At 29.4% G+C, this 14,674-nt stretch overlaps 1 protein-coding gene across 2 annotated transcripts; it reads right to left on the bottom strand.

Moving 5' to 3' along the window:
• Positions 1-12,229: 12,229 nt before the first annotated feature.
• On the bottom strand, positions 12,230-14,674 carry LOC112706938 (uncharacterized). 2 transcript variants are annotated; one of them, XM_025758469.3, is made up of 3 exons: positions 14,261-14,674; positions 13,804-13,905; positions 12,230-12,627 (listed from the first exon to the last, which is right to left on the bottom strand). In XM_025758469.3, the coding sequence occupies exons 1-3, from the start codon at positions 14,291-14,293 to the stop codon at positions 12,460-12,462; spliced, it is 303 nt and encodes a 100-aa protein (XP_025614254.1). In that variant the 5' UTR covers positions 14,294-14,674; the 3' UTR covers positions 12,230-12,459. The 2 variants fall into 2 exon arrangements, with proteins under 2 accessions (XP_025614254.1, XP_025614253.1); XM_025758468.3 differs by having other exon boundaries at positions 13,804-13,994; positions 14,261-14,656.

Here is a 14,674-nt window from a genome sequence, read left to right as displayed (position 1 = left end):
CTATGCAACAAGAGAGGAGTTCAAAGAAGCTGTGACATCATATGCTGCTCATACTGGGAGAAACATAAAATTTTCAGTGGTGGACAATGTCCGGGTGAGGGCTAAGTGTGGAGATGGGTATGAATGGTTTGCATATGCAGTGAAGATGGCCAATGAAGATAGTTGGCAGCTAAGAACTGTTAATGATCAACATTCTTGTAACACTGTATTTGACATAAAAGTGACGAAGTCGAAGTGGCTGGCAAAAGTCTTCAGGAGGAAAGTAGAGGAGAATCCGAAGTTGAAGCTGGGCACCATACAAAGTAGGACTCTTAGGAAGTGGAATGTGCAGATTTCAAGAGCAAAGACATTTTGGGCCAAGCAGATTGCACTGGTTGACATTAATGGAACTTTTAGGGAGAAGTATAGAAGACTTTACGACTACTGCCATGAGTTGCTGCGCACCAATCCTGGTTCATCTGTGAAGCTGCAAGTCCAATTACCTTCAGCAGCCCAAACTGAGCACCCCGATACATCAGTTGACTTAAGTCCACGATTTTATAGGATTTATATTTGTTTAAAGGCTTGCAAGGAGAGTTTCATGAAGTGTAGGCCTATGATAGGGCTTGATGGTTGCTTTTTGAAGACACCATATGGAGAATGGCTATTGGTTGCTATGGGGTGGGATCCAAATGACCAGATGCTACCAATCGCATATGCAGTCGTAGAGGCTGAAACAAAAGATTCATGGACGTGGTTCCTCTCAAACCTGATTGATGATATAGGAGCGGATAAATTATTACGTAGCACGTTCATGTCTGATCAACAAAAGGTAATCTACTAACATGTATTTTAGTGTAATTAATATTTTGCACTACATATTAATGTATAGTTGAAAACTCTTGTGAATTACTTCATCATTTGAAAACTCTTGACCACTATATTTAAATGATGGTATTTGCTGCTGTATTAAACTGTATTGATAGGATTTTTTAACCACTATTTGATCATTATATTAAAATTGTGCACTTTAACCAACAGGGCTTGGTGCCAACTTTTGATGAATTACTTCCAGGTGTTGATCACAGATTCTGTGTGAGACACCTTTATGCCAACTTCAAAAAAAAATTTCCAAGGCTGAATCTTAAGAAAAGAATGTGGAGGGCTGCAAAATGCACATATCTAGCAGCATGGAAAAATGAGTTGGCCGAGATCCGAGCCATTAGTGAGGGTGCCTATCGACACTTGATAGGAATTTGTCCAAAGTATTGGACTAAATCAAGGTTTGAATTCTATTCTAAATGTGACGCTCTTGTCAATAATATGTGTAAAAGCTTCAACTCTGCAATTGTTGAATCAAGAGAAAAACCAATAGTGACCATGCTAGAAGACATTAGAGTTTATTTGATGAAGAGATGGGCTGAAAATAGGGTACTTATTGAGAAGTATAAGGATGATATTCTTCCTAGGATTAAACTTAAGTTACAAAAGGAAATAGATGCTTCTAGGTGGTGGTTTCTGGTTGCTGCCGGTATTTCAAAATTTGAAGTAATAAGAGGTAGGGACAAATTTGTAGTAGATCTTCTGAAGAAAGAATGTATTTGTAGAAAGTTTCAAATGACAGGTTTACCTTGTCCACATGCAGTTAGTGCAATTAATTGTGCTAAAGATGATATTCGAAAATATGTTGCAAGCTGTTACACTAAAGCTGCTTATGTGGCTTGTTATACACCTATGATTAACCCTTGTAATGGACATACAATGTGGGAGAAAACTGCTCATCCAGATGTGATGCCTCCACCACACAGAGTGCCAATTGGGAGGCTTAAGAAGAAAAGAGCTAGAGGGGAAGGTGAAGAACCACAGGGCCAAGCACATCTAGGCTGGGGTTACAACAAAAATGCTCTCGTTGTCTAAAATTGGGTCACAACAAGCGAGGTTGCCCTATTAGAAGGCCAAGCGTGAGTACTTGTCTATTAAATATGGTTCCTTACATAACACTGTTTCTTATGCTGTTTACCTCTTTATGATTGTAACTTGTTGCTGTTTTTTGTTCATATCCATCATAGGAAACAACTGCTGCCACATCGTCAGCATCGCCAGCCCAAAACGATAATGTTGGAACTGCTACAGCATCACCAGCCAAGCACAACACTACTAGGAAAGCTGGATCTACTGGCTCAGTTTATAAGAGGACCAAGTTGGCCAATCCTCCGGCAGGGCCTAATACCCAACCAAGTGCACACAAAAAATTCCAGCCACCAAGACCAACTAGAATCCTTAGGAGCAACTCCACTTCAACTGCAAAGGGACAACCCTCATCACAAGGGAGTCAGACTCAGAGTGCTTTCATAGGGTCTTAGTTGTGTCACATCTTGTGTTTGGTGTTTGTTTTAAAAGATTGAAAAATGTTAACATTTTGTATTATGACTTTTGACTTATTACTCCAACTCTTTTTTTGTTGCTGAATTACTTTGCTTATGACTTATGTAATTAAGCTTTTACTTTGGTTCAGACTTATGTTAATTACAGATTATGTTGATTAACAATTTACGTTATTTTGATAATGACTAATGTGATGGATTCATTCATGCAAATTTATTTTAGTACACTGTTGAAATTATCTCTCATTACTTGAGTTTGTCTTTGCCACAACAAGTTCTTAATGCCAATTTTAGTGCCAAACTATTTTAATCCTTTCATGGATATTTTTAAAACATAATTTAAATTTCAGGGACAACTACATTAACAAGTTTTTTCGAGTTGAGTACATTGCCGTAACTGAATACAAAAAGCGACCATATTCTTACTTCTGCTAATTTCAGCTGTCCCAAACGCATTAATACCCTAATCTCAAATGGGTTCCATTCTTCACCCACAAATAAACCATTAAAATCACCATAAACCAACCCAACACAACAAAAATAATAGCCACCAATAGTTTGCATTTAGCATAAACTAATTTAGCCTTCAAGGTGGAAATCTTCATCTTCAACCTTGCAATCTCAGCCTTTTCTTTCTCTGCACATCCATCTGCCCAGGAAAAAAATGTGCATCCCTTCCCAATCTGCAACAAAAATAAGAAATAAGAACTTGAAAAACTCATGAAGACATCAAAATTAAAATCACTCAAACTTATATCAAAGTATACACAGCTCCAAAATCTCCGGTCGAAATTTTCTGGTGTCTTCGACCATTTTAGTATAGGGGGTTCACCACAGTTGCATGTCAATGTTCGTCGTCGCCGACTACTTTTTTGTGATGACACAAAGCCTTGGGAATCCTTGGGAAGAAGATGAAGATGTAGACGTACATGAAGAAGTTAACTTTAGTGTTTGAGGTTGGAATTTTTATTTTTGTAATATAAATTTTTAAACAAAAATTAAAAATTATTTAAAAAAACGTTTTAGAAATGACTCACACACATAATTGCCACATATAACTCCTTTATTGCCACGTCACTAACATCTGTTAATGATTTTAACGCTGTTAATGTTCAGGGGCAAAATTGATGCAAATCGAAAACTTTTGGGATAAAATTGAAACAAATTCAAACTTAGGGGTAATTTTGAAACTTTTAGTAAACTTCGGGGACAAAAAGTATACTTTACCCTTAAATATAATTGTTAGATTATAATTAGGATCAATTAGATCAATTAGCATTATTCAACATATCTGATATTTATTATAGGATATTACGTCTTTATTATTTCGATTTTTTTATCACCTATAAATACCCTTCTATATTGTATCGTTCTACACAACTTAAATACTCACAAACATTTTTTCTATTGCTCCCTCTCTCCATCCTAACATGGTATCAGAGCTATAGTATCCTCCTTGAAGAGGATAAATTGATTTTCTTCTGATGAAATCACCATACTTTTCATACTTTTCTTTCGTGTCATTTTTTTTCTTCTCTTTTGTCAATGCTTTGATGCTTTTCTGACCTTACCGATTAACTCATCCACTAACCACTACTTATTCTCATGGAGAAACTATATGTTTTTCGTCACCTGCCTTCCGATAGTTTGTCATCTCTTTGCACTTTGTCACTTTTCAACAGTTTTTCGACAGTTTGTCAAATTTTCAGCAATTGGCCGCTCTTGCGGCAGTTCCGACTGCGTTCTCTTCCGGCAGTTCCGTCTATGTTTCCTTGTGGCAGTTCCGTCTACGCTTCCTTGTGGCAGTTCCATTTGTGCTTCCTTCCGGTAGTTTCGTTTGTACTTTCTTCTGACAGTTCTATCTGCGCTTTCTTCAATCAGTTCCGTCTGCACCTGTTCTATCAGTTTATGTATTTTTTTATTTGGTTGTTTCAAATAAGTTTCAAATGAGGGATACTAGAGTATAATTAGGATTAATTAGATCAATTAGTATTATTTAACAGAGAAGTGTTAGGAGGCCAGCAACTTTTGTGTTTTGTAACTATCAATTGGTCATTAATAGTATTTTTAATGGTGTGAGATTACATCTAATGGTGGAAGATCACTCACTTTTCTCTTGATGGTTAAGTGCTGGCCACAAAATACAAAAGTTGCTGACCCTCTAGACTTTTTCTATTTAACGTATCTGAATATTTATTATAGGATATTATGTCTTTGTTATTTTGATTCTCTTATGATCTATAAATTCTCTTTTATATTGTATTATGCTACATAACTAGAATACACACAAACCTTTTTTCTACCACACTCTCTCTTACCCTTTCTAATAATAAATAATATAATTTAATTTAGTTATAAGTTTATTGTTTTATAATCTTTTATATATATATGAAATATGACAGAATAAAATTGTAATAATAATCTTTTTATCACTTTGAATATTTTAATTCTTTTTTCTCTTTACGTGTAATTTTGTGTTTCGCGTTAACTTTGTTTATTTAATGATGAAATGTACTCATGTTAATTCTATTATATAATAGTTTATTTTTCTCCTATGTATTTTGATTATGTTTTTATTTTGTTATGATTTGATAATTTAAATAAAAAACAAATAAAAAAAAAAACCGATGACCAAAGGCAGAGACTAAAAGCTTAAAGCAACAACATTATTCCTCAACATTATTATTATTAATACAAACTTTATTATTTCTTTTCTAACATTCTTTAATATGAACTTCATTTATTTTTCTTTATTATTATTAATGCTTTTATTATTTTCTTCTCTAATTATAAATTTCCTTATAATAATTCCTTGATAAAATATTTTTTTGGTCTAATAGATTTTTTTTTCCTATTTTTTTATAAAAAATAATCTATATTAGAAAAAAAAGATACAAATTAAATTTTAAAATTCAATTTTTTAAATAAGAGGTGTAAAGGGTAACTATTGAATTAATTTGATAGATTTAAACTTTTTGTATTATCGACATTGAAAATTTCAAATACTATTATAAAATTCTACATATTTTTTATCTTATTGTTCTTAAATTATATATTATACGGTGTATTTGAAGAATTTCATCTTTTTTAAAATAAGTGTGACGTTATATACTTTTTTTGGATACAAATTGATAATGAAGTTGAAATGAGTAACAAAATTAATTATATAATAAGATATAAATTTTTAGAATTTCTAACACAATTGACAAATTTTTATTTCAAAATAAATTTTTACTCTTTTTTTATCCTTTATTTAATTTTTTTTATAATTTTTTCTTGATTTTCTTAATTAATTACTATTGTAATAATTTCTCACAAATTTGTGTTTTGTTGAAAAAATTTATCAATCATAAAATATAGAAGAGTTAAGAAAAAATTTTAAAAATATTGATTAATTACAAACTAAAAAAAACTATGAATTGTGCTTTAATTATGTTATAAAATACAAATTGAGACTATTTAAAATTAATTTTTTACCATTAATGTTAACTTAAATTATAATAAGATAAAAAGTAAAAATTATATATAATAATTTAATTTAATTATTTATACTATCAAAATTATTCTTTATTATATTCTATCCATTTTTATTCATAGGTGATCTTTAATTGTCTATTTTAAATAAAAATTTGAATGGATTGAAATGATTTTTTCAATTAGTAATATAATTATTGTGACATTTGCTTTGCTCAATAATAATTTTTAATTTATTTAATTTAATTAATCATTTTTTCTTATTTTATGTTAATTTAGCTAATTAAAATTAATAAATTTTTAGTTATTTTAATTTTTATAAATTTTTATTCTAATAATTTATTTTGATTAATGTATTAATACAATTTTAATATTTATATGTCATTAATAAAAATAATCTCATTTTAAAGTGAAGTTTTATCTCTAATATATATATATATATATATATATATATATATATATATATATATATATATATATATATATATATATATATAATATGTCTAATTGTAGAAAATTTACTATTTCTTGATACGATTAGATTAGACGTATTTATATTTAATTTATTTGATTACTTAATTAGAATTAATTATATTAAAAGATTAGATTAAGATTTTAGTAGACTAATTATATTGCTAATAATTAATTATATTAAAAGATTAAGATTATGATAGATTATTATTATTATTTTATTATTTTTTATTTTGATATTAATTTAGATATTTAATTTTTTTTTCTCTTATTTTATGTGTTTATTTCTATAAAATCTTGCTAAATTAAATAAAGTACCGTATATTTTTTTATTTCTCTTTTATATACATATAAAATTTATTAAATTATTTCTCTTTTATCTAATAATTTTATTTCTCTTCTAGTTATATTTCTTTCTTTCAATATTTTATTGATTCGTATTTTTTTAAATTTTATTTTAATTCATATATTTATTTTTATTATACATAATATTTTTTATTTATGCGTAAGTATAAATTTTAGATAATTAGTAACTAATTAACTAATAAATTAATTATTATTTAAAAAATTAATAAAAAATTTATAATTTAAAATATTAAAATAATTATGTTTTTAATATTAAATATATCAGTAATTCATATATTTATTTTAATAAATAAATATATGTGATTTAATATATCTAATTTTAATAATTATTTTTTTAATAATATTTTATAATAAAATTCATCTTTATAACTTCAGAAAGTGCCACGGTTCACCTTATATAGCCACGTCGTCATATATATATACACACGTTCATAAAGTAGTTTAAATCCGGAATGCTTCTTTATATATATATATATATATATTCAGATGGATATTTTTGTTTCGAAATTCACTAAGCAAAATAGAAAGAAAAGAAAGAGAGAGAGAGAGATCGTGAAAATCTCTGGCTTTTTGGTCTTGATTTCTTGAAATTTATTATTTTAATAAAAAATTTAATTTGGTAAAAGTGTTGTATCTTTTTTTTTAGGTATTGGCGTTATTTTTATTCGGTAAAAATTGATGGTGACATAGTTCTCTTTTTTTTTGAGTTCGGTCAATTAGAGTTCTAAGAGGCATAGACGATTTCTAACGTTTTTTTCTTCATCATCTCGGTTGAAAATCTTCTCTAAAACTTCGAGTATTTTAATTTCGTACGGAGGTAGGATTTGGTAATTTTATAATAATTAAATGTGAATTTGATAAATGAATGTTGGTTTGACTGATTATTGTTGAATTTGAATGAGTTTATGTTGAATTATTGTTGTTTGTGATTTGTTAGTTTAATTGTGAGGAACAGCTCGGTTGTAGTTGTTTTAATAGTTTTATGACTGTTGTGATGTGCTATTTTGAGGAAATTGAGTGCTGTTTGGGTCTTAGTGTCAAGTGTCTAGTGAGGACGGCGATGCATAATACTCACTTGACACTATAAGGACGACTCAGTGGAGACGGCGATGCGTAACACTCACTAAAGATCAAAAGGAAGGTTCTCCGTGAGGACGGCGATGCGTAACGCTCACAGAGGAGACATTGGTTGAGATAAGGACGGCGGTACGAAACGCTTATTTCAGGACCAGTGTCAGGAATCGAGAAACAAACCGACACATGAACTCACGGCCTGTATAGAACTAGACATGTATCATATTTGTTTACACATATTTGTTTTTGATTGTGTTTTCTATGATTGTGTGTGCTTGTGATTCAATTCTATGTTTTGTAATTGTTGAGTTGGATTATACTTTGTTGACTGCTATTATTGACGAAGAACATAATAAAACGAAGTTAGCTTCTAACTCCGACCCTACTAAGAACTCCCTAGTTTTTATCCCCTATCTCCGCCTTTTCAGCTACAGGTGCGAAAGTTTAGTGCGGAGCTACAGGAACATAGAAGATGATTTTCACAAGTTGAGTTTTTAGAATTTATTTTTTCCTCGTCGTTTATTGTTTTTAGTTTTTAGATGGGATAGAACTTGTATTTAAAAATCTTGAAATAAATCTATGTATATAATGCTATAATGCTATATATATATATATATATATATATATATATATATACTGTGATTAAAAATAAAACCTTTCTATTTTCTTATTTAAACTTTTAGTTCATACTCGCGAAATCTCAATATTAAATAAACATAGTATATAATTAAAGGAATAGAAGTAAATAGCACTTGGATTTTTAGTGCGATCATGAAATGCTAAAAGTTAGAATGTTACATGTAATATACATTCTTATATATATTATAGAAATATGATTTAATTCCATTAACTTGTCAATTTTTTTTGAAAAATCTAAAGTTAAAGCATAAAAATATATTTATAAATAATTTACTTTTTTAACTAAAAAATATAATTTTTTTGTCATATTTATTGAAATTCTAAGGTAAATATGAATATTAATTTTTGAAATAGAATAAATATATTTTAAATTTTTTACATTTAAAAATAATATTCTATTAATGTTAGAATTATTGAGATACATAAGTAATAGTGAATATAGAATTATTTAGAATGGATAGAACTAAGTATATTTTTTTATTAAAAATATAAATTTAAAAATATTATATTCAATTTTCAATGGTCAACCTCTCATTGAACTATTGTATGTTCAAACTATTTTTGAAGAAATAAAATAATTTTAGGTATATAATTCTTTGTAAAAATTTAATTAATTAATTCAAGATATTTATTGTCGTTGATTAAAAAAGTAAATTGAAATGACAATTTAATATTTTTATACTCTTAAAATATTATTTATTTATTTTTTTAACATTCTTTATCATCCAATGATCATATTAATATAATTTAATTCAATAAAGTTATTTATCATAATTTAATTGAATAAAAATTCTATTTTATTTAAAAATTTTAGGATTTCTCAATATCAAAATCATTTATGTTAAATCATTAAAAAATATAACTCAGAGCACGGAAGCGTCCCTTCATTCGAGAGCATGATTGAGATCAGAGAACTTGGCTCTTGTGGTTCTTTGATCTTCGTCAACCAAAATTTTCTGTATCCCTAATAGGGCTGAATCACAACTTCACTGCGGAAAAAGAGCTACGAAGACGAGTTTGATATGTTAGAGACCAAAATCCTAAAGTCATTATTTATATTTGAGTGTGACACTCATTAAACCCTAAAACTCAAATAAAATAGTATCTATGGTTTTAATATCATTTATCTAAATCAAAAGTAATAATGACTTATTTAATTCAACATTTATGACAATAAATGAGATTACCGTTATATAAGTCATTTAATGTGAAATTACTTAATTTACATTATAATTAATATATGTATTGTCCATAAATATATTAAAAAATAATAATTTCTTAACAATCTTCACTTGGGCTATACATATATATTTTTCTGAGATAATCACATCTTATAAATTTTATGCGCACATCTGAATGTTATTTCTCTGATTACTTTAATAATCTAGTTTGTCTCATATGAAATTACCGTAACTTTTATTACATTAGTATCACAACGAAACCAGGATGATCGCCATACTAAAATACTAAATCACATAGATCAAATTTGGATGAGAAAATTTAGAAATTACATGCAAATATGATCATGCATGCCTATTTTCAACTGGTCCAACTTGAATAAAAAATTTATTTTACTCGGTGATAGACTTAGATGAAACTGCAACAGCAATACCCGAGCTCATAGCGACGGCGACTAAGTGATGGGTCTGTGGAAGAAGAAGAGAAGAACTTAACAAACTCACAGAGAGAGGGGGTGAATCTACCTAGAGAAAAGGAACTCGGTAGGAGAAAGGTGGCGACGGGCTCAACAACGACAGTAACGTAATAAGCAGTAATGATGACATGAACTGTGAAGGGATAGGCAGTTATGGGCTCAACAACAACGATGACGACGGAAGTTATAAGGTTTTTTGTGAAGAAGCCCAGAAGAAGAAGACTTTGGGTGAGGATGACTGGGTTTCTCTTGCATGGCTATAGAGTATGGACTGAAGTTGTGAATCACTGAATCTGTAATATGAGGCAAATCCTAATTCCTAAAAAGTGTTTATGTGTATATATTTGGGGCGGGTACACCCTAAACCCGATCATGCCCTTTTCTAAGCAAAATTTGTCCCGACTCGGGTCAAGTGATTACCCTCCCCAACCAAGATGGACAGATCGGGTACTCGCATATTCAGGTACTCCTTTCAAATCTAACCACGTATTGATACTCTATTTATTAAGAGTTTACCATTAGCCAATGAATTGCTACACACAGGCGAGATTCTAACTTGTAATAGTTGCTTAAACGGACGAGTGAAATGATCACTCAATAAACTCAAATTGATTAAGATAAATACTAATTATTTTTAATATTTTAATATTAAAAATTCTAAAAATTTAATTTTAATTATCTTTATAAAATCTTTATAATAATAATTATTATATATATTTTATTTAATTTTTTAATAAAAAATTTTATATAATTTTATATATTATTCTATACAGAATGCAGAAATATACACTAATAATAAATAAAAATCATCTTTATTGATCCCAATAAAAATGAAAGTCACAATTCACCGATGCACTGTTTAGCTTGAAACGATTTTGCATTTACCCTTAGGAAGAAATTTTATTTTTATGAATTACTTAATTTAGTAAAGTTTTTATTTTTTAAAAATAATTTGTAAAAAGTAAAAACTAATTTGGCATAGGATTTAATGGTCCCAAAATATTTGGATTATTAAATAGTCTAATAATAAAATATATTTTTTAAAATCTTTTAATAATTGTTAAATAGTCTTTATTTAATTTTAACAATTTAATTCTTTATATATTATTTAATTATTAAATTTATCCTCTATTCTATAAATTATTATTTTATTATTCATCTATCAAATTTATTAATAATTAGAAACAAAAACAATAACAAAATAGATTTTTCATTAATCGTTACCTTTATAAATATTTTGACAATGCAAATCAACGAGTTTTTTTTATCCTTGATCCGTTACATCTGTAAACGCCTGAAAAATCGTGTTTCTTGGTGATTCAATCGATTGTAAAAGCCTAATATAACTTTATATATTAGACTAATTTAAAAACCTAATATAACCTTATATGTTAATTAATTTTTAAATTATATATAACGTTATATTAGACTTTTAAATTTTGAAAAGTACAAACTAATTTTAAAAAGTTTTACTTTAGATCCTTTCAAAAGTACTCCCAATCTTTTAATTTACCAAATACAAAATGAAGACATTATGCTTTTAAAGAGCACAAACACCTCTTCGAAAAATTTTAGCAAACCAAAACCTAAAAATAGTTTATACTTTAAAAAGACGTTTAGAGTTTGTTTGAGTAAGTTTCTAAAAAAAAATATTTTTTCAGTTTTTTTTTTTTAAAGATCTTATGGAAAAATAAAAATAATTTTATATTTGATTATCCCGTACAAAAAGATCCTTTTATCTATCAATTATGTTTATATATAACGATATAAAAGTAATTATTTATTTATTTATTTATTTTATGAAAAATATCCTTTTTTTAAGAAAAAAATCTTTTAAAAAAATATAAAATACAGTTTCTCAAAAAAAATATTTTTTTATTTTTCTAATATTTTTACTTTTACTATTAATAATTTACCAAATACGTTAAAAAAAAATTTCATTGAAAAAATATCTTTTTCTATCAAAATAATGACGCCCAAACAAGCACTTAATCATACATTGTCCTATTAATAAAATTAACTACTTTTTAAATTTACAAGTTGAATAATAATAATAATAATAATAATAATAATAATAATAATAATAATAATAATAACTACTTTTTACTAGCATCCTAACATTTATGCTTTCTTAATCTCCTGCTTCCAGCTACTTGGCCGACAATAGTTGGAACTCGGAATCACATCATCATAGTAATCCAAGCCATATTTTGTTATTCATTGGTTAACAGATGATTCAAACAATTTGCACCTTCCACTGGATGAGATTATGTGGAAATCGCATTGAGATGGAGTTCAAAATCGCAAATCATACAGGGAGCAAATCTTTTACAACATTCCCTTGTAACGAATTATAAGATACAACTTTACAAATGGGGCAGAAAGATGAACACCATGAATATACTTGCCACATTTTGTTTAATCCTCTAAAATCTGTTGTCGCTCGAGCTCCAGAATCCGCTCTGCTAGAGGGCTTGCAGTGCCATTTGTAGTTCCATTGCTTCCTCTACACTGCTGCAGTTGTTCCTGGAGATGCCGCACAAGCTCGTTCAGTCTTCGTATATTCTTTTCTTGTACTAAAATGATCTGCAGAAGCAACAAGCATTAAAAGAAAACTTTAAGTAAATAATAGATAGAATGGCTACACCAGATAATTTTATAAGTAAATATTAGTTACATAGAATAATACATGGAAAAGAAAAGCTAGAAGGTATGTGATTATGTAAACATTTAACAGTGCTACTATGATTAGTTTAAAGGAACTAGTATAGCCACCATAAACTCAGACTATGTCATTGTTGGTGAGAGACAAAATGTATGTACCACTAAGCAACGTCATTAATGGTTCCCAAACATATCACATAACTAATCAACATTCAAACAACTAACTAATGGTTTACTATGCTTTTGGGGAAAAAAAAACCTAGAAAGTTTACTATGGCTTCTACAAGTCCATATGTTCACTCAAAACAAGGATCCAATATGCAGAGAGATGCCAATCAAAGCAATATATTATACAACTAGAAGAATATCCTCTAAGCTTATGTGAATAGATTTTATCGGCTATAAGCAAAGAAGACCAAAGGGGCAACAACACAATTTCTTGTCTTACATATATAAAGCAATTTGTTAAGCTAAAGAGCTAAAAGATGGTTATTCATAATAAATTACCTCCCCCTTTCCCATTAATTTCATTGTTTAAAGAAGCAATAACCAACAATCATGAGATTCAAACCAAAGACATTAACCCCAACCCCACAAAAAAACCTTGCTATCTGTGGTAACCTAAGGAAAATATAGCTTCCACCAGTGCGGCCAGTCTTGCCAGACCAGCAAAAGTTATCTTCTTGTCAACAAATTCATAAACTTCTAGTGCACGACTTATCGAGTCTCCTATGTCCTAACTTAGCAGCATGAATGTTTTTTCAGGAATCCTCCTCTCTCTCTCTCTGATGTCGAGATGTTTGGGTCACCAATCTTGGTGGGGTTAATAACCATAAACAAAAAGGGTACATATGTTGGGAAGATGTTTTTGGCATCTTCATTGAAGTCGGTGCCATGTATATTTATACTCTCTCTCAGAGATCTCTCTCTCGTAAGAGAAGTTGATAACATGCATCTTGAATCAAAGTGCAACCTAACAGACTTAGAACAACAACACACCAAAGAGATACTGGATCATAGCTAAAATGCTACAAATTATAAAACAGAGATGCACAAAAACCAAACAAAGTGGAGAATGGGGATAAACCAAAACAACACCTTCTCCTTCACAGTTTCTTCACCCTTTGTAATCTGATGCTGCTTTTGAGATAGAGCGGTATTTGAGTCAACATCGGCCACTAGCTGTTGCTTCCACTCGAACTGCGAAGTGATTATGAGTATAAGCAGCAGAAAAACAAGCAACATGGGCCTCGACATGATTCCCAATTAGCTAATTACACGCTAAACACCTGCTTAACATTAAATAAAGAAACACCAAAACAATAGTAATTACTTCAGTTGCTTCTTCCTGAAATTAGAATGGGGAATTTGGGAATTCTTACATAGTTATGCTTATGTACAATATAAGTAGCTAAAAATCCCAAATTGCAAATGGACAAGTCAAAGGAAGTCAATGAGCGAAATCAGATAAAGGTCGTTGAAATTAGGGTTATATTGAGAAACTCAAATGGTATTAAAGGGGAAGAAATCGAGATCAGCGTGAAAAAGAACTTACAGATTGATGTGAGCGAGAAAACCCGAAATTCATTATGGATCTGCAACCTACGTGCTCTGTCCTGTGAGGGAGAGGTTTGTAAAAGCGCTAAAAAGAATTAAAGGAAGCAGAGAGAAGGCGAGTTTTGTGGGAATATCGGAAATGGGAATGGAAACAGTTAGAGGTGATTGAGGAAAACGGAAAGGGGATTCCGGGTAGTAATTTAGGGTTTTAGGGATTGGGAAGATGAGAAACGTAAGTAAGGAACAAGAAGGAGTGAAGGACCAAGGAGCAAGAAGTTTCAGCTGCTTCTTTTTCTTCTTCTTTCCGTATAGCTGCTCACCAATTTACAGTGGTAACTTTGGGAGACGAAGGCTTATTGTGATTTGCTGCGCACCCTCCAGGGAAATACCCCCAAAAGAGTAAAGGTAAAGG

The sequence above is a fragment of the Arachis hypogaea genome, chromosome 8 (assembly GCF_003086295.3).
Source record: "Arachis hypogaea cultivar Tifrunner chromosome 8, arahy.Tifrunner.gnm2.J5K5, whole genome shotgun sequence".
Classification (NCBI taxonomy): domain Eukaryota; kingdom Viridiplantae; phylum Streptophyta; class Magnoliopsida; order Fabales; family Fabaceae; genus Arachis; species Arachis hypogaea.
Note: the sequence above shows the minus strand (reverse complement) of the source record. Positions and strands in the feature narration are given on the sequence as shown.

Bases quoted from the DNA above. Each gene is read 5' to 3' on its own strand.
- LOC112706938 (XM_025758468.3), bottom strand. From the start codon at position 13,962: ATGTCGAGGCCCATGTTGCTTGTTTTTCTGCTGCTTATACTCATAATC. The intron at 12,628-13,803 runs GTGTTGTTTTGG...TTGCTTCTGCAG, and splicing joins AAGAAACTGTGAAGGAGAAG to ATCATTTTAGTACAAGAAAA.